Source organism: Cibotium barometz, chromosome 54, assembly GCF_041138505.1.
Source record: "Cibotium barometz isolate CiBa-2024 chromosome 54, ASM4113850v1, whole genome shotgun sequence".
NCBI classification, from domain to species: Eukaryota; Viridiplantae; Streptophyta; class Polypodiopsida; order Cyatheales; family Cibotiaceae; genus Cibotium; species Cibotium barometz.
In genome coordinates, this window is record NC_141099.1 from 34,011,168 (window position 1) to 34,035,527 (window position 24,360).

Genomic DNA, 24,360 nt, shown 5'->3' on the forward strand with positions numbered 1-24,360 from the left:
GGGCATGAGGCAAAGTTAGAGATCAGAATGCCTTGGTTTTCTTTGACACAGGTGTTAGAGTCAACTTTATCTCACCAGATTTGGCTGGCAGATTGGGGATCCGTGCAGAGGAGATGGGGCCTTTGTATGAGGCTAATATGGCTTGTCTTGGGTATGCAGAACCCGTTTCCCCTATTATTGGAAAGCTGAGGCTTCATGTGCAGGGTTATGTGGACAGTGAGGAGTTTTATATCATGCCACTTGATGGGTGTGATGTTTTGTTGGGTATGCCATGGTGTCATAGAGTACATGCGGTGGTGGATACGTACAACAGGAAGATTACTTTGACTCTGTTCGTATGTATATGTGCACCCATCATGTGTGTGGTGTAACCTTATTCATGTATATATTTGTGTGTGAACACCAATCTAGGTGTGAACACTCTTATAAATGGATAAGATAAGTGTGCCATGTGTCCTTAATGTGAGATTTGAAAGGGTCAAAAGATGAGGCTTTTAGCTTATAAAGCATGTACTTGTTTTGTAACTAATACAAGTCACAATTTGAGTCATGCAATAATCTCTGTCTAGAACATTGAGAGGGCTACCTCGAGTAATGTTGGGTGATTTGCTTCATATGACGGCTTGAATCGGCTTGACTTTGCTTGACCTTGGACTCTATAGGAATGACCTGGAAACTCTGACATGGCATGAATTAAGGCTAGTTGGCTGGCCTTTAGGGTTGGTTGGCTGCCAACTGTGAGGGCAAAAGGACGGAAGGACTAGATATACGAGGGATTAGAGTAAAACCACACAGCATGAAATATGTGAGTGAATTTATATAAAAGGGTGAGTGCATAAATGTACAAGAGCCCTCATATGAGAAGTGACTCTGAGAAAGAAGACCAGTGCTGAAGGAGAGTAGATGTCAGAGCTGAAGCAGAGTAGACGTCGGAGCTGAAGCACGATCGATGACGAAGGCTCGCGTCGATGTGAGGCAAAACACTCCGAGGTGATGGTGGCAGCGGAAAAAGGTAACATTGATGACGATGATGGTGGTGCAGTCGCTGATGACACGGGTGCTGTATACCTGAAGTAGAGAGGGCTGCCGTCCGAGTGGTGCAAGCTTTGGTGACACGGGTGTTGTGTACCTGAAGCAGAGAGAGCTGTTGTCCCGATGTGGAGCAGAGAGGGCTGCTGGGGCTGCTGTCCCGATGTAGTAGAGAGGGCTGCTGTCCCAAGGGCTGCTGTCCCGATGTAGAGAGGGCTGCTGTCCCAAGGGCTATGCCAAAATGCACAAGATATGCTGAAGGTAACCACGGATGTGAGCCCTGATGTACGCGCTGAAGAAGGCTGAGATAAACGCTGATATAAACCCTGATGTAAGCGCAGATGTGGGCTAATGTATAGCGCTGATTATGCTGCAGCAAAACGCAGATGATTGCTAAAGCGAAGCGCTGATGTAAGCTGATGTATGCTCTGATGTAGGTGCTGACATATGCTGAAGTAAAACGCAGATGTGGAGCAGACGAAGGCCCGATGTAAGCGCCAAGAAACAGCCTGATGTCAGGCTGATGTAAGCCTTGCAGAAGGCGGCCTGGACCAGCAGAGGAAAACGCAGATATGACCCCCTGCTGTAGGCGGGCAGATGGTACCTAATATGGCGATGAAGTGGTACATGAATGATGAGGTATAGGCAGTGCTATATATAGTAAAGGGGGGGTGCTGGTCGGTCACCATAAAGGTGTAGGCCAGCAGCCAAGACAAAAAAGTTAAAAACGCCAAAAATATAAAATATAAAATATCTAGAAAAGTCCCTTTTTAGGGTTGGAAAAAGGTTGTTTCTTCACACCCCCTCTCAGGCCAAAAAGGGGACAATGAGAGAAGATGAAGTATGCCAGGGTCCCTGAAACCGGCCTCTGATAGAAACCAGAGTGCGGTAGACTAGCAGTCACCCGTCCACTTGTAGTCTAGATGATTAACAAAACAGATTGGAGCTAGAGTGCCCAAATCTGAAAACAAAGCGACACCTGTTGGCCCCAAAGCTTGGCGCCCCTTGCGGTATTTCTTTATTCAATTAAAATAATATGAATGGCTGAGTACAACAAAAATCAGCCAAGAGTTTACACCTGTATGTCCAATCTGACGGCCCAGAATACCTCTTAGCACAGAGGATCTATGCACACAGATCTGTGTTTCACAATAACACACTGTGCCTCCCTCTGATCAGCCAAGATCACTAAGCATGGCTGCCATGAGCATACATCTGGCATAACTCAAGTGCATGATACATCATCTCAGCTCATACATACATATGCTGTCCAAACTCTGTCTCAACCCTTGTCAATCTGCCATACCCCTCCTCTCACAAGGGGCCAGATAACTCATATCTGCAACAGACATCAAGCAGTAGAAAGAGAGATAGATGAACAGAAACGGAGCTTACCAAAATCAGCTCGTGAAACAGCACTGGAGGAAGCAACGGTACCAATCTGGACTTGCAGGCACTTGTATCCACAATCCTGCTTCACATATGTGCATGTACTTGTCTGTACCCTCCTCCCTGTGTTCACCTCTATGCTGACTTTGAATGTACAGATATGAAAAACAGCACTGTACTTGAATGTACTTCACTGTACTTGCTTGTACTTGACGGTACGGGCTGTTTCTGCAGAGAACCAGAAGTAGCCGCCTGCAGATTTGCTGCTGGTTGCCTGCGCCGTCTGCTACAGTACTGTCCAGCACCTGTACTTGCCCTAGAACTGGCCGTACAGTGTACCTGCAGAAAGTACAGAGCTGTACTTGCAGTCGTACAGCACTGTACAGCCTGGATTCAACAGTTTGCAGGCGCCTGTCTCAGTCCCACAGCCCTGCGCTTCTCTGTCCACAGCAGAACCTGCAGTCGTACAGGGTTGTACGGCTGTTGTACGGCCTTCTTCAACACACAGCTCACAGAAAAACAGCAGCTACAGCATAGATACAGCAGCCGCCTCCTTCTTCTGCTTTTCCACGCTAGTGTGTCCCTTTTGCTCCACGAGTCCCAAAAGGGAAGAGAGAGAGAGAGAGGAGAGAGAAACACTCCCTCCCCAAAATAATCCCTAGGGCCCCAAACTATTAAAAGTTCCTAGGGCCAAGGCCTAGGGGCAAACTTTAATAAACATTAAAGTTTAATGTTTCTAGTTCCCCCCTTTACACCTAGGGATGTCCACACATCTTAGACTCTGTCCGGGCACCCCCCATGTGAATCATAAAATATTCTGACTCTGCAACCACCATGCCCACACTTGTACTGTTCCATTTTCACAGGGCCATGACATAACCCCGCTCTTGAAAAATGGCAAGCGTCCTCGATTGCATTCTGGTGATGCATCAAAATATCCAAAGTGAAATATACAATATGGCAAGATCAGCGTCCCAATCTCTCTAAGCCATACACATGTATCAACATTCACTGCAAACCAATGGCATAGTAATAGTCCAAGTTGTATACCACTGTGAACCATACATATCCACAAAAATCTCATGTGACTAGTACACATATATCATAGAAGTCCCATAAACAGATGTACTGTCAGCCTCAGTACCTTCGGGTGAGATAAAAACTGCACCAAGCGACCTCTAGATGTCATCTGAGCCTGTCTGTATCAAGGGAGTGGAAGTGCTACCCCCCTCTTGAGTATCAGGTAATGCTCCAGACCCATGCTCTGCTGAACCTGAATGAGCCACAATAAGAGTCGGCTCTAACTCAAAGGCATCGAGATATAGCTGCAAAACCTGAGGTGAATCTGTTAAGTCACCTTCCTCCATCCACTTCGCATCCATCGGTGAATAGTTCTTGAACTTCACAAGATAGCGACGGGAAACTTTACCTCGTACCTTCCTTTCTTTATGTGCCAGTATCTGCTCTGGAATCAGAACCTCATCAAGTTCCTCAACTTCCGGCTGAGCCTCATCTGATACATCCTCAGGCACATCCCCACGGAAAGGTCTAAGAAGACTCACGTGAAAAGGATTGTGAATCCTCCAGTGATCTGGTAACTTCAAACGATAGGTTACCTCACCAATCTTTTCCAAAACCTGAAAAGGCCCATAATATCGCATGCTCAACTTAGGGAATAAGCGCTCTTTACCCTTCATCTTCTTGAGTCTAGCCTTTTCAAAGCGCAAAAGAACCCAATCACCCAATGCAAACTGTAAATCACGTTTGTGACGGTTTGCGGCTTTCTTTTGCTTCTGCTGAGTTTTCTGGAGGGCCAACTTAACTCTCCGATAAGCTTCATCCAAGCTCTCCACATACTGATCAGCCTCAAAGATCTTATCCTTTGTATGCAAAATGGGTGGAACCTTCTTCCCTCCTTCTACAATCTCAAAAGACGCCTTGCTTGTCGAGCTATGTATAGTGTTGTTATATGCAAACTCCACCAAAGGAAGATATTTTTCCCATTGTTGCTTGTGCTCTGACACATAACACTTGAGAAGATCCAATACTGTAGAATTAGCCTCTTCTGACTGACCATCTGTCTGTGGATGAAATGACGATGAAAACTTGAGAGTTGTATCCATGTTGTCAAACAACCCTCTCCAAAACAAACTCGTCATCCGTGGATCACGGTCACTAATGATAGACGTAGGCAAGCCATGATACTTGAAGATGTTCGCCATGAACAACTTCACCATATGATCCACTTTAATTGTCTTCCGCACGGGAATGAAATGAGCCTGCTTACTGAACCTGCATATGATAGTCCAGATGCCATCATTTCCCGTTTGTGTCCGTGGAAGATCAAATACAAAATCCATGGCAATGCTCTCCCAAGGTCTATCCGGAATAGGTAAAGGCTGTAATAACCCTGGTGTCTTCTGACGGTCAAACTTTACCTTCTGACATACGATGCATTGCCTCACAAAGGCATCAACATCTCTTCTCAAGGTTGGCCAATAAAAGAAAGTCTCCACTGCTTTGACCGTGGCGTCAATACCTCTATGACCTGCATACGGTGGAGCATGACTTTCAATCATAACCTTGAGTCGCAATGGCCTGGTAACACACAGTCTGCCATGCATCAATAAAAACCCATCTCTGAGAGTGTAATGCTCATGCCGCTGACCCTCAGACATCTGATCATATAACCTTTCAAAGTCCTCATCATGGGCATACTGCTCTTTCATTTCATCAAGCTCATGATGATAAGCAAGTGAAACTGCAGAGACCTGTGGCTTGCGTGACAAAGCATCTGCCACTACATTCTTTTTGCCTTCCACATGCACAATCTGGAAGTGAAACATTGACAAAAAGTTTGCCCAACGCATATGCTTCTCTGAAAGCTTAGTCTGCATGAGGAAATATCGCGAGGTCTGATGATCTGTCTGCACAGTGAAATCAGCCCCAAGCAAGTAGTGTTTCCATGTAGAAAGAGCGTGAATTACAGCCAACATCTCTTTCTCATACACCTGTAAATGCTTCTCAGCATCTTGCAATATTCTACTCTCATAGGCTATCACATGTCCCTCTTGCATGAGAACTGCACCAATGCTACTTCCACATGCATCACACTGGACAACAAAAGCCTTTCGGAGGTCCGGTAACACCAATACTGGGTCCGAAGTAAGCTTTTCTTTGAGCTTTTTGAATGCTGTAATTTCCCGATCAGCCCATCTAAACGGAGTTGCTTTCTTCGTCAAAGCATGAAGAGGCGAAGCAATTTCAGCAAAGTGACGTATGTACCGCTTGTAATAGGAACACAATCCTAGAAAGCTGCGTACATCATGCCTTGTCCTCAAAGCTGGCCAATTAAGTATTGCTTCCACCTTTGCTGGATCCATACGGACTCCATGACCAGACACAATATGCTCCAAGAAATGTATCTCCTGCAAGAAAAACTCACTCTTCTTGCCATTAACCACCAACCTATGGTTTCTGAGTTCTGCAAACACAATGGCCAAATGCCTTCTATGCTCTTCCTCAGTTTGTGAATGCACAATCATATCATCAAAGAATGTGCCCACAAACTCTCTATGAGGCCTGAAAATCCTGTCCATCATTCTGTTAAATGTGGCAGGCGCATTTGTCAAACCAAAGGGCATAACCAAGAACTCATACAATCCAAACGTGGTTCGGAATGCTGTCTTATGCACATCCTCGGGTCTAATGCGTATCTGATGATACCCGCTTTTCAAGTCAATACGACTAAAAACTGTGGAGCCCTGTAAGCGGTCCAATATGTCATCGATCCTCGGTATGGGGAATCGATTCTTGATGGTATTCTTGTTCAGCGCCCTGTAATCTATAGACATGCGCCAAGAACCATCCTTCTTCTGCACTAAGAGCACAGGTGAGCAAAAGGGTGATGAGCTAGGCTGTATCAACCCTTTATTCAAAAGCTCCTGCACCTGACTCATAATCTCTTCCTGTTGGGCTGCACTAACACGGTACGGCGGTCTATTCGGTGGAGTACTACCAGGAATCAGATCTATGGCATGATCTTCTGGCCTCTCAGGAGGTAATTCTCCTGGCAATGACTCGGAAAAACAGTCTTGAAACCCACTTAAGAAATCAGTCCTGTCCTTATCTAACATAGACAAATTAGACTTAGACTCATCATCCTGTGCATCCTTTACATAAATCAAGTATGCGGAAAGATGCTTTTTCATTACTGATGAAATTGCCGAAGCGGATACAATAGGAACAGATTCCCCTTTGAGTTTTACATCCAATACATGCTCTTTTCCTCTATGAGTCAGAGTGATTTTCCTATTGTAAGTATCCACCACCTCATGTACCCTGTGGCACCATGGCATCCCCAACAAAACATCACAGCCATCCAAAGGCATGATGAAGAACTCCTCGCTGTCCACATAACCCTGCAAATGAAGCCGAAGCTTCCCAATAATAGGAGTAACGGGTTCTGCATACCCTGGACAAGCCATATTTGCCTCGTGTAACGGTCCCATGTCCTCTGCGCGAATCCCCAATCGGCCAGCCAGATCTGGTGAAATGAAGTTGGCTCTAGCACCTGTGTCAAAGAAGATCAAAGCATTCTAATCTCTCACTTTGCCCCATGCCCTGCACAACTCTGTAGCTTCACCACCTAGCTGCTCCCCCACAAGATCAAGAACTAAGCTTGCAGAAGGCTTTGGTTTCTTTGGCTTGGGCTCTTCTTTATTGTCAGGGTCCTTTTGGGACTTTCTTTTGGGACAATTGAATGACATATGCCCCTCTTCAGTACAGTAAAAACACTTTTGAGCATCTCTCAAAGCGTGTCTTTCCTCAGAAGTCCTCTTGGGCATTGGCAACTTCTTATACTTTGTCTCTGAAGACCTTTTAGCATCACGAGAAGCATGCCCAAATTTTTCAGCTTTCTTGCTCAGTTTCTTACTGCCTTTAAACCCAGATGAACCACCTGTGAGTAACGCATTAGCTGTCATAGCATTTTCAATCATCTGTGACATGTTCGTTACTCTTGTCTTTATACAATAATCTCGTACCTCCTTGGGCAGCCCACAACAATACTTCTCTACCTGCTCAGATAATGGCACCGCACGATAAGAAGTCACTGGGAGTAGAGCTTCCCAAAACTTCTTGTTATAATCCTCCAAACTATCACACTTTGAAGCATCCAATTTGTGCCAAGCGGTCATAACATCCACCTCAAATGTAGATGTGAGCCATACGGAAGAGAAAACGTGTTTAAATGGGACCCATGTGGTGGGTGCTATGCCCTGCAAAAGAAGAGTAGACCACCACTGCAAAGCATTGCCCTTGAGAAAAATGGCAGCTTCCCTCACCTTAGAGGACTCTGTGTAATTCCCACCAGAAAAAGCAGCATCAAACTGCTGTAAAAAGGTAAGTGCTTTAAGTTTATCCTTGGCCCCACTGAATGTGTCAAACTTCACTGCAGCTCCCCCTTCCTTGTAATCCTTCGCCTTTCCCATAGGCGTTAGATTATCATATGGAAGTGGTTTCGCGAGATTGCTGCCCCCAACATTCATACCCATCATTGGGTCAACATTTCCCATTCCCACACCAGGCATACCATACATTCCAGCCATGTTTCCATAAATTCCATTATGCATACCTGGCTGCATACCACCAAACATATTGCCTTGCATCCCAGGTTGCATGCTTCCAAAGATATTTCCTTGCATACCGGACTGCATACCACCATACATATTCCCTTGCATGCCAGGCTGAAAATTGGCTCCAAAAGGCCCATACATACCCATGCCTCCCTGAGGGTAACCCCCAGTCATGGATTGGAACACCGAACCACCACCAAAATAACCTGGATGCATATTCTGCTGAGGAATAGGTGGCTGTCCATAGAAGGAATTCTGAGAGTTTGCACCATAAGCATGCTGCATATTCGAAAACTGGCCAAAAGATGGTTCCTGTGGGATGGCACCACTATGACCCTGAGGAAGATTCTTTGAACGAACCTTCTTCTTCTTTTTCTCGGGCTCTGTGCGGGGCTCTGTGCGAGATCTCATAAATTCAGCAAATCTCTCGCTCTGTGTGAGCTGCATAAAAGTATCCATAACACTAGCCAAGCGATCTTTGAACCGAGCATCATCATCCTCTTTACCATGCACATCTTCTGGCTGTGTTACATCCTCATAAGGCTCAACATCCGCAGCCTGTTCTCCTGCAAAAATATCCTCAGATACATCTCTCTCAGGAGAAGTGTCTTGCTCTTCTTCTTCATGATAGAAGTACTCATCCTTTGTATCAGACATGTTTGCTGAATTTTCAGCGATGGCTTTCTTCAAAACAACCACGAGCTCACCTTCTTCAGAAAGTTGATGATTGGTCCCGGCAACGGAACCTTGAAACCGGCCTCTGATAGAAACCAGAGTGCGGTAGACTAGTAGTCACCCGTCCACTTGTAGTCTAGATGATTAACAAAACAGATTGGAGCTAGAGTGCCCAAATCTGAAAACAAAGCGACACCTGTTGGCCCCAAAGCTTGGCGCCCCTTGCGGTATTTCTTTGTTCAATTAAAATAATATGAATGGCTGAGTACAACAAAAATCAGCCAAGAGTTTACACCTGTATGTCCAATCTGACGGCCCAGAATATGTCACCAGCCTGGACATTTCCCAGTCTGAAAGGGGTCTGGTGGACTCCAGGATGTTTAAAAATCAGCCAAGAGTTTACACCTGTATGTCCAATCTGACGGCCCAGAATATGTCACCAGCCTGGACATTTCCCAGTCTGAAAGGGGTCTGGTGGACTCCAGGATGTTTAAATATTTGGAAAGTACAAGCTTTGGGAATGGGGGATTATCCTAGAATACAAAGGACCACACTCCTAAAATTTAGGAGAGTTGCTATTTTTGACCCGACTCCGATGGAAATTCTGTTCGCGTCATCACATCTGGAATTGAGCAGATACCAAGAGTTGGCAAAGTGCCTATGACAGAATGTCTACCAGTTGGGATATTTTTAGAGAGAAAGTTTATGGAAGGACCCATCTCTTAGATTGGGACATGTGGCAAGGAGGTGGACCAAAGTGAGACAAGTGGCCTGACACTTGTTAGAAAGTGGATCAAAGTGAGACAAGTGGCCTCACACTTGTCACTTTAGCTATTGTGTGGCTCTCCACTTGTCATTGTAGCCTTCTCTTGCCATTTTAGCTCATGGGAGGCCCAAATCTATAAATTGGAGCCCTCTCTCTTCATTAATGGAGGCTCTCTTGCTCCACACTAGCCTCTACCACCGTTATAGGTTGCCCACTTGAAGGCTGCCCATGAAGAATACCGGCTGTTGGGGACTGTTTTGGAGGCTTCCATCGCGAAGAAATACTGAAGGCAAGGGTATTTAATCATTTATTATGATTTCTAGCCATTGTACTTGTTGTACCAGCATTTGTACTTGTTGAACCTGCTGTACCAGACCTTGTACTGGCTGTACCAGCTTCTTTACTTGCTATACCACCCATTGTACCGGCTGTACCAGCTTCTGTACTTATTGTACCTGTTGTACCAGCCACCGTACCGGCTGTACCAGCCACTGTACCTGCTGTACCAGCCCTTGTACTGGCTGTACCAGCTTCTGTACTTGCTGTACCACCCATTGTACCAGTTGTACCAGCCCTTGTACTGGCTGTACCAGCTTCTGTACTTGCAAGTACCACCCAATGGGTGGTACTTGTTGTACCACCCATTGTACCAGTTGCACCAGCTTTTGTACTTGTTGTACCAGCTGTACCAGCCACCGTACCAGCTGTACCAGCCACTGTACCTGCTGTTCCAGCCACTGTACCAGTCCGACCAGCCATTGTACCTACTGTACCGGTTGAATGGAGAGTTGTACTTGCTGTACCCTCTCTATTGCATGAAGACCCGTGGTTTTTGGGGAAGAATCAGTACCCACACGGAGGTATATGGATTATATTGTTGGCTCGGCATTTCTACAGCCTATGTTCCAACTTCCGGCTTGGTTGCCTCGTGTTGGGCTGTGTTATGGCATTTGTATATGGATAATCCGGCATCTCCCGTGGGGAGAGTAAGGCCCTCAAAGCTTGTACATGATATTATTCTCCTTGGGTAATAAAATACTCCAAGGGGGGGGGGGTCGGCCCATTCCGGCCTCTATGCGGTGTCACACGTGCAAGCTCCATTTTCAGCATTTGTGGATGTTTTGTCCAGCTTTATGTTTTATGCAAAGTGATGATGGATATGTGTTAAGGCTGTGGCCATGTTTAAATGTTTTAATATGCATTGATGGTATCAACAAGTGTGTCAAAGGCCCTAGTCCCCCGGGCACCGCCGCCGCGAGTTACATTGCGAGTTTCATTGGTATCAGAGCATAGGCTTTCTTGGAAGCGGAGGCTTCCTTTTATCAATAAGGAAGAGAAAAGATTTGGAGTGGGGACCACTTTTACCATCATTGCTATTAAGCATGGCCAGCCACTTCAGAGCCTATGAAGCAAGAGCATGAGCAATAGACAGCTTGGTCTAAGGATTTATGAATTCACAAAATTTATCTTGGAAGTATGGAGTTGGCTTTATGTGCACACGTTTAGCACTCTTTCCATATGGATATTATGGATTATACTATCAAGCTTACAGGCAAGCTATATGGAGATATATCTTAGGATATCTTAAGGATATGGTGACGAGAGATTTCTTCTGGCTTCATGACCAACGTGGCAAAGAAAAGCTAAGTATACTTTGAGTTTGCAAAGTTAGTGCTTTTGCTATGAAGTGTTTTTGATGTTCACTAACCCTTGTATAGCTATGCAAGGAGAAAGGTGTTGTTGTTTGCCTTGAGATGGTTTCAGGGAAACATTGTTTATGGCTCCCTTTAATGGGATGAATTCTTTTCATGGCTCCCTTTATTGGGATGGAATATATCTATGGAGATTTCTTTCTTGGACGAGATTTATATAGATATTGGACTTAACAGGCAATTTCTATGGACGAATCTGTTCGAGTTTATAGAGAAGAAATCTTTGGTTATCTCATGGATATGATGCTTTTATGGATTAAGTTCACCTCTACTCCAAGGTGTGTGGTTAGCACGGAGTATGTGGTAAGAGTTATGGTATACAAGGATTATGGTATACAGGTGTATGGATTCCTGGACTTCTTTTCTAGGAATTTGGATCCATCCTCAGGTTTATGGATTATGTTTATGGCTCCCTTTTACTGGGATGGATTATTCTTTTTGGCTCCCTTTATTTGGGATGCATTGGACTTATGGAACTCATGGTTCACTTACCTTGTGTAGTGTTCTCTTGTCCTACGTGCTCTCTTGAAGATTGTTTCTACCATGTGTGGGTGGAACAATAGAGAGCAGATGGAAGGGAACATGGGCACTTGAGAGGGTAGTGTGAGTTGGTGGCCGAAATGCCTATAAACTATGTGTAGCAGAAATGCGTATGGAACACAGGTTATCTATGCCTGCGAGTGATTGTTTTCAGGACTCCTTGTTTAGCCGCCCTGTGTAGTATTTCTCTTGACCTAAGTGCTCTTCAAGATGTTGCTACCTTGCTTGGTAGAACATAGAGCCAATGGTAGAGAATATGGGCACTGAAGTCGGGCCAGGCGTCAAGGCAGCTCCTTGGTGATCTACATCGATATACCATTGTTTTCTAAATGCTGAATTTCATATGCATTGGCATAGAGGATTTGGCAATGGATGCCCATGAAGCTATGTATTGAATTTCTCCAATAGAGGAGTCGGCCGTTCCGGCTCATTGTGTGTCTCTTGTAAGCCCACCTCTCATCCAAGGTGTGTGGTCAGAGTACCAACATGGAGTGCAAGTGGTAAAGTGGACATGATACTTGGTTGGCACGGGACTTATGTCTATGCCAAGGGTCATGTGGACCGATGTCTTATTGGCAGGAGACTTATTTTGTCTCGTCCATTTATCTTGGGACATGATTATGATATCTGGACTTATGGGACTGTTTTGTCTCACCCATTTATCTTGGGACATGATTTTGATATTGGTATTATGGAGACTTATTTAGTCTCGCCCATTTCTTTGGGACATGGATTCTTCAGTTATATTGGATTTTGAAACTGTCTCGTCTCGCCCAATCGATGGGACATGATTATATCTTGAATATATGGCTTGAAGCTTAAAGTTGCGAACAACTTTTAAGAAGTTGGGGAGGATGTCACCAGCCTGGATATTTCCCAGTCTGAAAGGGGTCTGGTGGACTCCAGGATGTTTAAATATTTGGAAAGTACAAGCTTTGGGAATGGGGGATTATCCTAGAATACAAAGGACCACACTCCTAAAATTTAGGAGAGTTGCTATTTTTGACCCGACTCCGATGGAAATTCTGTTCGCGTCATCACATCTGGAATTGAGCAGATACCAAGAGTTGGCAAAGTGCCTATGACAGAATGTCTACCAGTTGGGATATTTTTAGAGAGAAAGTTTATGGAAGGACCCATCTCTTAGATTGGGACATGTGGCAAGGAGGTGGACCAAAGTGAGACAAGTGGCCTGACACTTGTTAGAAAGTGGATCAAAGTGAGACAAGTGGCCTCACACTTGTCACTTTAGCTATTGTGTGGCTCTCCACTTGTCATTGTAGCCTTCTCTTGCCATTTTAGCTCATGGGAGGCCCAAATCTATAAATTGGAGCCCTCTCTCTTCATTAATGGAGGCTCTCTTGCTCCACACTAGCCTCTATCACCGTTACAGGTTGCCCTAATGATGGCTACTCTCTTTCTCTCTCACTTGAAGGCTGCCCATGAAGAATACCGGCTGTTGGGGACTGTTTTGGAGGCTTCCATCGCGAAGAAATACTGAAGGCAAGGGTATTTAATCATTTATTATGATTTCTAGCCATTGTACTTGTTGTACCAGCATTTGTACTTGCTGAACTTACTGTACCAGCCCTTGTACTGGCTGTACCAGCTTCTTTACTTGCTATACCACCCATTGTACCGGCTGTACCAGCTTTTGTACTTGTTGTACCTGCTGTACCAGCCACCGTACCGGTTGTACTAGCCACTGTACTTGCTGTACCAGCCCTTGTACTGGCTGTACCAGCTTTTGTACTTGTTGTACCACCCATTGTACCGGCTGTACCAGCTTTTATACTTGTTGTACTAGTTGTACCAACCACCGTACCGGCTGTACCAGCCACTGTACCTGCTGTTCCAGCCACTGTACCAGCCGTACCAGCCATTGTACCTATTGTACCGGTTGAATGGAGAGTTGTACTTGCTGTACCCTCTCTATTGCATGAAGACCCGTGGTTTTTGGGGAAGAATCAGTACCCACACGGAGGTATATGGATTATATTGTTGGCTCGGCATTTCTACAGCCTACTTCCGGCTTGGTTGCCTCGTGTTGGGCTGTGTTATGGCATTTGTATATGGATAATCCGGCATCTCCCGTGGGGAGAGTAAGGCCCTCAAAGCTTGTACATGATATTATTCTCCTTGGGTAATAAAATACTCCAAGGGGGGGGGTCGGCCCATTCCGGCCTCTATGCGGTGTCACACGTGCAAGCTCTATTTTCAGCATTTGTGGATGTTTTGTCCAGCTTTATGTTTTATGCAAAGTGATGATGGATATGTGTTAAGGCTGTGGCCATGTTTAAATGTTTTAATATGCATTGATGGTATCAACAAGTGTGTCAAAGGCCCTAGTCTCCCGGGGCACCGCCGCCGCGAGTTATATTGCGAGTTTCAGAATACCTCTTAGCACAGAGGATCTATGCACACAGATCTGTGTTTCACAATAACACACTGTGCCTCCCTCTGATCAGCCAAGATCACTAAGCAGGGCTGCTATGAGCATACATCTGGCATAACTCAAGTGCATGATACATCATCTCAGCTCATACATACATATGCTGTCCAAACTCTGTCTCAACCCTTGTCAATCTGCCATACCCCTCCTCTCACAAGGGGCCAGATAACTCATATCTGCAACAGACATCAAGCAGTAGAAAGAGAGATAGATGAAGAGAAACGGAGCTTACCAAAATCAGCTCGTGAAACAGCACTGGAGGAAGCAACGGTACCAATCTGGACTTGCAGGCACTTGTATCCACAATCCTGCTTCACATATGTGCATGTACTTGTCTGTACCCTCCTCCCTGTGTTCACCTCTATGCTGACTTTGAATGTACAGATCTGAAAAACAGCACTGTACTTGAATGTACTTCACTGTACTTGCTTGTACTTGACGGTACGGGCTGTTTTTGCAGAGAACCAGAAGTAGCCGCTTGCAGATTTGCTGCTGGTTGCCTGTGTCATCTGCTACAGTACTGTCCAGCACCTGTACTTGCCCTAGAACTGGCCGTACAGTGTACCTGCAGAAAGTAACAGAGCTGTACTTGCAGTCGTACAGCACTGTACAGCCTGGATTCAACAGTTGCAGGCGCCTGTCTCAGTCCCACAGCCCTGTGCTTCTCTGTCCACAGCAGAACCTGCAGTCGTACAGGGTTGTACGGCTGTTGTACGGCCTTCTTCAACACACAGCTCACAGAAAAACAGCAGCTACAGCATAGATACAGCAGCCGCCTCCTTCTTCTGCTTTTCCACGCTAGTGTGTCCCTTTTGCTCCACGACTCCCAAAAGGGAAGAGAGAGAAACACTCCAAAAGTGGCCCTCCTCCCCAAAATAATCCCTAGGGCCCCAAACTATTAAAAGTTCCTAGGGCCACTAAGGCCTAGGGGCAAACTTTAATAAACATTAAAGTTTAATGTTTCTAGTTCCCCCCTTCACACCTAGGGATGTCCACACATCTTAGACTCTGTCCGGGCACCCCCCATGTGAATCATAAAATATTCTGACTCTGCAACCACCATGCCCACACTTGTACTGTTCCATTTTCACAGGGCCATGACAGTCCCACACAAACATAATGGCAGAAGGAATGTATCCCCCTCTGGAATGAAAATCTGATAAAGTTAGAGAGGGCGATCGTGACGGCAAAGGTGGTGTGGATGAGGTGATGTGCATGGGTTGATCGTCTCTTAATAATAATGTCCAAATATAATAAAAGTGTGCACATCGGTCACCATAAAGGTGTAGGCCAGCAGCCAAGACAAAAAACCCCCAAAAATATAAAATATAAAATATCCAGAAAAGTCCCTTTTTAGGGCTGGAAAAAGGTTGTTTCTTCACACAACCCTTGCTTATTTTAATAATAATGTCCAAATATAATAAAAGTGTCCACACTTGGCTGTCCATTAGGCGCATGGACCAAATACAATGAATTGGTTGAAAAGCCCCAAAATTGACCAAGACTCAGCCAGGAACACGCCCTCTAAAGTGGCTGAGTGGTAAGGACAAGTCCATGTCACACCGTTGGTGGAAGGTGTGCATGTGATAAGAGATGGTTGAGCAAAGGATGTGTCAGAAGTTTTCTCTACATGTTTTGGTATTGACGAGGCATGGACGGATTGTTAGCCTAACATGTGGATGCAAAGTGGTATCACAATGTGTGGGACAGCCAGCATTGTAGATGGGACTTCCTTGGGTCTCACAGCTCTTGAAAGGATCGCAGGTACACGCAGCAGCATACCTGCTCACAGAGGCCTGACAGCCATGTGGGCAGCCAGCCTGGCCAGGTGAATGCACCCAGGAGTGGTGGAGTTGGTTGCACCGGTTAAAATGGTAGAGTGGACTGCAGTTGGTTGAACGGACAGCAGGTATGGGTCGGCCAGCTATGAGTGCCCAACATATGGAGATAACTTTTTCATAAGGAAAATTTGTGGGTTTTATCAGCCCTCGACCCACTTGGTTCCACTGACTAGCAACATGGGGCTTTGTACTGGGCCCCAACCCTCCACATAAATTCATCAAATATCTGCATCCTGGGAGATATTTATTGCACTTGAGCAAGGCAATTGGAGAAGCAGGAAGACGGTCTGGTAGCCAGCCTTTGCATCTGAACAGGAGGCTTCACTTTCAACGGGCTGATCATGGTATAAAATATATGGATTAGAATAGGATTACAATTTACTAGTGTGTGCATGTGCTTGTCTTCTGCCGCAAGTCTCAATGCTGTCACAGCACTATTAGTCTTACATGCTTGGTTTTAACGAGTGGTATTATCTGATTTCAGTTTCCTATAACGGCAATTCGAGAGATCAAGCTTTTGAAGAAGCTGCAGCATGAAAACGTGATCAAGCTTAAGGAGATAGTGACCTCTCCAGGTGAGAAAATGGTCAAGCTACTGTTCTCTTAAGCTCGAAAGCTTACATTCTTTGTGTTTGGTCTTTAAACTTTTAGAACGATTCTCAAATTTTCTTTCTTCCGATCTTTTGCAGGCCCTGAGAGGGATGAACATGGCAAGATAGGTGAGACCGATTACTCTATCTATTATTATGCTTTATTGGTTCCATGGTCCATGCATTTTTGAATGCCTTTGTTGGATGCTGCAGATGGCAACAAGTACAAAGGCAGCATATACATGGTTTTTGAGTACATGGATCATGACCTGACAGGCTTGTCCGATCTTCCAGGGCAGAGATTTTCAGTACCACAAGTAAAGGTATTTTCAATATTTGTCACGGTCTTTGTTGATTGCATGAGAGAGTGATGTTATGCCGCCATCCCTACGTTGGCATGTTCAAACAGTTATATATCGCACATTCTCACTTTTTTTTTGGTGCTGGCTGCAGTGCTACATGAAGCAGTTGTTGATTGGACTCCATTACTGTCATGTCAATCAAGTATTACATCGAGACATAAAAGGTAGGAACATTCTACCTTTGATCCTTTGTTATCAATAGTAAAATTGGTCTTAAGGAGTGGGCAGCTTTGTTGATGTACATTGGCATGAAATGGGATGCATTTTTATTCCTAGCCGTGCTAATACTTGTCTGTGTCTGTTGGATTTTGTGTTCAATAGGGTCCAATCTACTCATTGATAACAACGGAATATTGAAGCTTGCTGATTTTGGGCTGGCAAGGTCATTCTCACATGATCAGAATGGGAATTTGACCAATCGTGTCATTACTCTCTGGTACAGGTATGGTTTTGCTTCTGGGATATGTAGGGGTCTTTGGGGTCTTTCTGGGTGTGTTTCCTATTCCTGGCATATCTTATTAAGAGCAGCAGATTGTGAGGGTGACTTGTGGACTTGAACCCTTGAAATATCTTTCCTACACAGGCCTCCAGAGCTTCTATTGGGATCAACAAAGTACGGACCGGCTGTTGACATGTGGTCAGTTGGCTGCATATTTGCAGAGCTCTTGTATGGAAAACCCATTTTACCAGGGAAGAATGAGGTATTCTCTGTGTATATTTGTGTTCGTGTGTGTTTATTGTTAGAAGCATAAAAAAATTAAGCCTCGACTGTCAGTATAATTTTGTTAAACTCGATTGTAATTAAAATATTTTCAAAATTTGCAGCTTGAACAAGCGAGCAAGATATTTGAGCTTTGTGGATCACCTGATGAAAGCAACTGGCCTGGAGTCTCCAGACTTCGCTGGTTTACGGAGTTTAAGCCAAACACGAATATGAGGAGACGAGTGAGAGATGTATTTAAACAGTATGTTTTAGTATCCAAGGTTCAAAAGATGTTAAAAAAAATATGGTCAATTTTTCGTGTCCTGACCAAATCTGTTCTGCTCATGTGAAACTGTGGAGCAGTTTTGACCGTCATGCCCTCGATCTGGTGGAACGCATGCTTATTTTGGATCCCAGTCAGGTTTTTTGTGATCTAATTAGTATGCAAGTACTACTTGTTCTACCTTTCATTGTGTCTGTATACATGCCTGACTCACCAAAATTATTCACCGACATCCTTCTGCCTGCAGAGAATAACAGCCAAAGATGCCTTGGATGCTGAGTATTTTTGGACTGATCCATTACCTTGTTTACCAAGCAGGTATGTTATCTACTATACATTGTTGATGTTGGCTGAAGCACATGGCATTTGCCTAATCAGTCACCCTCGTTTTTTTAAAAATGTATAGCCTGCCCAAGTATGAAGCCTCTCATGAGTTCCAAACTAAAAGAAAGCGTCAACAGCAGAGGCAACAGCAAGATGACATGGCCAAGCGGCAAAAGACTCAACATCCACAACCACCACATGGCCGATTGCCACCATCACAGCAAAATATTACTGGACATATGCCTTTAAGGCCTGGTCCTAATCAGCCTGTCCATAACCCACCAGCACCTGTTCCTTCTGGTGCAGGCCATCATTATGGTGGAGGCCAAAGAGCACCCGGAGGTCCTCAAACCAGATACCCTCAGGCTGGTCGCCCACCACATGGAGGTCCAAGAGGAAGCTATAATCAAAGCCGGGGTGGCCAAGGAGGTAGTGGATATGGTCCAGCACAAGGTGGAGGCTATGCTCTGCCTGCAGCTGTTGGTCAGGGAGTGCGAGGAAGTGGTTATGTAAGTGGAAATACCAACTATGCTCAAGGTGGGTCTTATTCTGGTGTCAGTGGAGGGAGAGTTCCTAACTCCACTGGAACTGGGCGTGCACAACAATATGGGTAAGATTTTATTACATCAAATGAACACAAAGATATTGTTTTCTTCTTTCTACTTACAGGATTGGGGTGAATGCAGGACTACAAACCCTCAAGGTTTACCTCAGCCTTCGGGTGCTTACAATGGTCAGCCATACATGTCGGATCAGGTAGGCTGTACATCAACTCTCTATTGGTCGCTTTTAGGATTAAAGAAGATTGCTGAGTGAAATATTGGGCAGCTTGCTAACAAGTTGCAGGCTGGGCAGTATGCTGATGTGGATGGTGCATACTCTCGTGCCACTGCAACACACAATTATCAAATGCCTCCTACTTCCCCTCCTCATAGACAAGATTACCGGCAACAGCAGCGATAACATCATGACTGGTACGTGACCGGGAGCAGTGGTCTTCTTAAGTAGCATCCACTGTTCTTATCATTAATATATTGATGAGGATTTTGAGAAGCAGTTATATGACCTTTAGAACATGTATTTTATGCATTTTGCTACGGGACATGCTTTGTCAATCACGATGATCAACATCGGTGATGGCTTTACCTTCAACTGAAAGCATGCCTACCTTACTTGGCTGAAGACACATTGGTAGACATTTGTGTTATCCTGAAGGATTGATTTGAAGCAAGGGTCTTTTAGGATTGTGCTGTTTGGCAAGCTGAAAATGCAAATGAGGATTATTTATAGAAAAGGGTCTGGTGGATTGTGCTTTGTATTGTTCCTTTTCTAAGCTTTGGATATATTCCAACCTTATGAAGGTATATATGTGCATTGCTGATTTTTATGGACTTGAGACAAAGATACCTTCGGGTCTCCAAAATCCTGAAGGTATATATGTGCATTGCTTATTTTTATGGACTTGAGACAGATACCTTAGGGTCTCCAAAGGGTTTTATTTTTTTGGGGGTGGGGTTGAATTATGCGGCAAGCTGCTGGGTTGTGCATTGCCAAATTGAGTAATGGCATGGGAGCGAGCGTCAGAGGGATTGATAAATGGTGCGTAAAAGGTCAACAAATCAGAAGGTATGAATGAACGATTCTACTGGACTCTCTCAGGACAATGTAACTTCAAAGATTGTTTATTTGAAGGAATTAGGCATGAAATAATGGTCATACAAGATTGATGAGGAACCTCTCACCCTGGAAGACGCATTTAGAAGAAAAATCCCTATGCATTTAGAAGAAAATCCCTTTTCTCTTCGGCTTGAAAAGATGAGTTTGTAGGACAGAGACATGCTGTTGATGTTGGTGATGTTGAGGACACATTGTAAATTGTAACCTTAGGAGAGTATTGAAAAGGAGAGGTACTTAAGTTAATTTCTTAGGTTTGATCTAAGAAAATCAAGCTTTTGGTAGAGTGACTTTTATTAATCAATCAGAAGAGAATAGAGACTTTGAATTAATCAAAGCTTCGATGGTTGATACCTTGGGTAGAAACGTACGCCATGGATACTCTATACCTTGGAACTTTTAACTTCTCCAATGCGTCTCTCCTGTCAAGACCATCTCGATAAATGACTTATCCTCCAAGTCATCTCCATATGTTACCCTTGTCTTTCTGATTTTTCTCAGCTCCAATGCACCCACAAGTTCTCAAAATGCAAATAAATGTGACATCAACTCCAATTACAGCTATTCTCAAAACACTTCAGTGCTTCCTTATATCATGCCCGTGTTCAACATCTCATGCCATAAGTGTGGTCCACAAGGCTAACTCCCAAACAAAGAGCTTGTCAACACTTCTGCTGCTGATGGTAAGTGGACCATATTTGCCATACATATTGAGACCAAGGTGTTGCCAACAACAAGGTCTCTTTCTAAGAACTGCTTTCTTTCAATGTGAAAACATATTTCTAGGCTATTGCCTTTTGTTCTGAAGCTGCAACAAGCTGTCAAGCTACACACAGTTATGACGACATTGGAGTGCAAGATACCCTCCATTTTTTAAATGTTTTTTTTTCCAAGTCAACATAATATTTTATGTGCATGACTAATTTTGATAATTTAAGCCTTTGAAATAAATCCCTTAACTTAAATTCCAAATTTGATGGAATAAACTTTAATTATGGGCTGGAAACTTGAGCAAGAGCCGTGTCTAGATATAGGTGAGGCAAATAATTAGTGCATAGGGTAAGAAAATGACCTCAAGAAAATGAATGGTGGCTTAAACCTTAGAAAAAAAACTAATTCATATCTAAGTGATAATTATGAAGAAATTAGCAAGCTTGAGTTCTGCCCCTTGCATGCAGTGAGTTTCCATCCACTTGGCAACTCTCCATCTGCATGGGATTAGCCTCTCTTCACTTGTGTAAGAGTGGGGAGGGTCTCCCTTGCATCATTGAATCATTTATACAAAGTGCTGGTATCATAGCTTGCATATAAATTTCTTCTAGGCGCTAAGAAGTTGCAGAAAAAGAGAGATTCGAATCACCTTGGATCAACCCTTAATCACTTCAGAGATCTATTTGAAGGGGTAGGCTTTATTTTTATGCTTAATCTTTTGTTAATATTGTTTTGAAAAAAATAGGATTGAATGCTTTGAAGATTTTGTAGATTTTCTTTTTCCTTAGAGGTATAATTAGATTGCCCTTGATGAGGCTAAACTTCAATAAAAATATGAATCCTAGATGTTGAGTATATCAAGAGAAGAAGGGTTGGAAAAGGTTGTGGTCACTCTTGGCCAATTGAGATGAAAATGATTAATTTTTGCCAATCAGGCTTTAGGTGAAATTAGTGAGTATTAACATAATAATTAAGAGATGAGTAAATCAAGAGGGTTAGTTGAGTTTCTCTCCTTGTCCAAATTAGGCTCATATAATCATTTCGTGTCTAGTCCTTAATAGCTTAATATAGTTTGACCTTGGATTAACAAGATCCTTTCCTAGTCCCAAATGTGGATAATAGCCCAACCTTGAGGCTTCATAATTTTTGATGGAAAGGGAATTTTAAAGAACTATTGCAAGATAGCTCTACAAAAGTCTATTGAATAGATCTTGGCACATCTCGCTAGCTTTTAAAAAATAAAGGTCTCAAATAGACTGTCTGTGCAAAAATGGCATTATTGTGAAGAAAATAACTTTTGTTTTCAAATTTCAAGGTTGAATTTGATTCTTTTATTTTCATTTTATGAGACCATTCATCTGACACGTTTTGTAGAAAAATGGTTGATCTAAAACCTTTCAGTTGTTCGGACCGAGAGTAATTTCTCACTAAAAATTTTGATACAAGCCTTTGAAGGTCTCTGAAGGAGGGCAACAAAAATTGTGTATAGCCTCAGAATTCCTTTAGGACATAATATGAGCCTCATGGAAGTGGGCTCATCTTTGATGAGTGCCCTTTCTTGTGCTTGCTTCTCTCTAACTACATGAGCATTAAATTTTGAATTGGTAGCTTGGAAGCATGCAAATCCCTAAAAAACACATAATTACTTGTATAGCAATGATTAACTAGAATTAGGACTTTAATCCTTTCCCATCAAGTCTGAAAAATCTCAAAAAACTCTAAAAACCAGGCCAAACTAACTCTTAGGTTGGGGACGTGAGCCCATAGTCCCACACAAAAAGACGTGGACTTGGACACGTGAGCTTGTAGACATGAGTTGGGTGGATACGTGAGAGTTGTAAGCCTAGATATATAAGACGTGAAGCGAGACACTTGAGTCATGAGTTTGGACACACGACCTATAGATATAAGCCTGGAGATGTGAGTCTAGAGGTAATCTATACCAGCTACAAATTCCAAGGAAAATTCTTATCTTTATCAGTTATTAGAGAATTAAATTACCCCCCAAAAAAATTAAAGTGCACACCAATCCTTGTGTGCCCCAAGTAGACTTATTTCATAAAAAAGGAAAGAATGTGAGTCTAGTTCATACAAAAAATATGTGAACTTGAACATGTGAGCGTGCAGATGTAAGCTTGAACATATAATCCTGAACACGTGAGCCTGTAGTAGATGTGAGTCTAGAGGCATCCTGAACCTGGACATGTGAGCTTACAAACGTCGTGAACCTACATCAGTGAGCATGTAAACGTGAGTCTAGAGGTGTGAACTTGCATGTATGAACCTGAGCTTGTAGACTTGAACATGCATACATGAGCTTACAGATGTGAGCCTGCATAGACGTGAGCCTAGCAAAAAAATAAAACATATTTGAAATCAATTTTAGATCTCTGATCTAGAAGCACTAAAGACCTTTGATGTAAACCCACTGATTTGGACTAATTGTTGGTGAAAACGATAAAATATTGTTGATTGTAACACATCAAACCATACTTCCTGAAACCCACCAAGCCTTTAATCCCAACAAACAACCAGAACTTAGTAAAGTGAGGACTAGACTCCTTTGGATCCACCTCAAGCAAGGAGCTTTGGGGAAATGGGCCAATGAAATGCAAACATGAGTGGAGGAACAATGAAACACCTAGAAACAAGAGCCACCCATGGTCCTCGGAGCGCCAGATTGACTAACTAGCTGTGTAAACAGCACCATAAACTTCACAAAAAGGCACTAAATTGCTTCATCTTTGGGGGAAAAGCTCCAGTGAAAGAGTGGGAGCAAGACCATGAATCTCAAGGTTTTCTCCCTTAAGAAGTGGTCAAACCATGTCTGACGCCACAATGTTTCAAACTAGATTTATCGAAAGTTGACCACAACCAATTAGAAACCCAACAATCACAATTATTATGGCAATTGAGACATGTCTCTTTTGTTGTTCCATTAAGGACAACTATTCCTCAATACACCTAATAGCAGGCGTACATAGTGCAAGCAAAAGAGTGTCACTTCCGCGACAGGAGCTCATTTTAGAAGTGGCTTCACCACGAAACCAAGTTCTAGTTCTTCTCCATTCGGATCAGGATTAGGGAATACAGGGAAGTGTAAAGAGCCAATGCTTGTGACTAGTTCAAACCAAATGGTTCCACAAGCATTCACATAATGTGTCCAACTATCTAACAACCTCAAAGCCAAGCCGGTAGAATGTCATTGGAAACCCCGCACAACCCAAATCCTTTGGGTAAGAGATCCCATACCCTGAAACAGAGGATTTTATGAAACCTCCTTACATTCCCCTGCGAGACGAATATAAGAATTTACCACATCCAGTGATCTTTGACACACATTCCTATCATGTGGAAATGCCTAGACTATTTTCCCAATTGCACATACTTTCTGCATTCTATCTACTTTGAACTTTGACAAACCTATATGAATGCATTGGGCTTGCATATTTTTCAGCCCGTTGAATATTGAGATGACCAATATGCTTATGCCAAATGTCAATGTCTGGAATCACACATATACCATGTGCAAACACTCCACCCTTCACTTCTGGTATGTTTACATATAATGTCAACATTTTGCCAATTATGTTGCCCTTTTTGCAACCATGCGACATTGGTGGTTATTGAAATCTTATACGTAACAACCACCATGGGTTAAACCTCACTTGTT

At 43.6% G+C, this 24,360-nt stretch overlaps 1 protein-coding gene across 2 annotated transcripts in view; it reads left to right on the top strand.

The window, feature by feature from the left end:
• The window catches only part of LOC147608074 (cyclin-dependent kinase C-1-like), a 38,146-nt gene extending 18,459 nt beyond the window's left edge, over window positions 1-19,687 (top strand). Inside the window, exons 3-14 of one of the 2 annotated variants that reach the window (XM_086789802.1) lie at window positions 16,525-16,615; window positions 16,730-16,759; window positions 16,844-16,953; window positions 17,084-17,156; window positions 17,314-17,434; window positions 17,576-17,693; window positions 17,818-17,957; window positions 18,059-18,116; window positions 18,226-18,296; window positions 18,385-18,912; window positions 18,989-19,058; window positions 19,149-19,687. In XM_086789802.1, the coding sequence (XP_086645928.1) occupies window positions 16,525-16,615; window positions 16,730-16,759; window positions 16,844-16,953; window positions 17,084-17,156; window positions 17,314-17,434; window positions 17,576-17,693; window positions 17,818-17,957; window positions 18,059-18,116; window positions 18,226-18,296; window positions 18,385-18,912; window positions 18,989-19,058; window positions 19,149-19,265 (1,527 nt within the window). In that variant the 3' untranslated portion in view covers window positions 19,266-19,687. The remainder of the gene's footprint in view (window positions 1-16,524; window positions 16,616-16,729; window positions 16,760-16,843; window positions 16,954-17,083; window positions 17,157-17,313; window positions 17,435-17,575; window positions 17,694-17,817; window positions 17,958-18,058; window positions 18,117-18,225; window positions 18,297-18,384; window positions 18,913-18,988; window positions 19,059-19,148) is intronic. The other variant, XM_086789803.1, reaches the window with a different exon arrangement.
• Window positions 19,688-24,360: the final 4,673 nt, after the last annotated feature.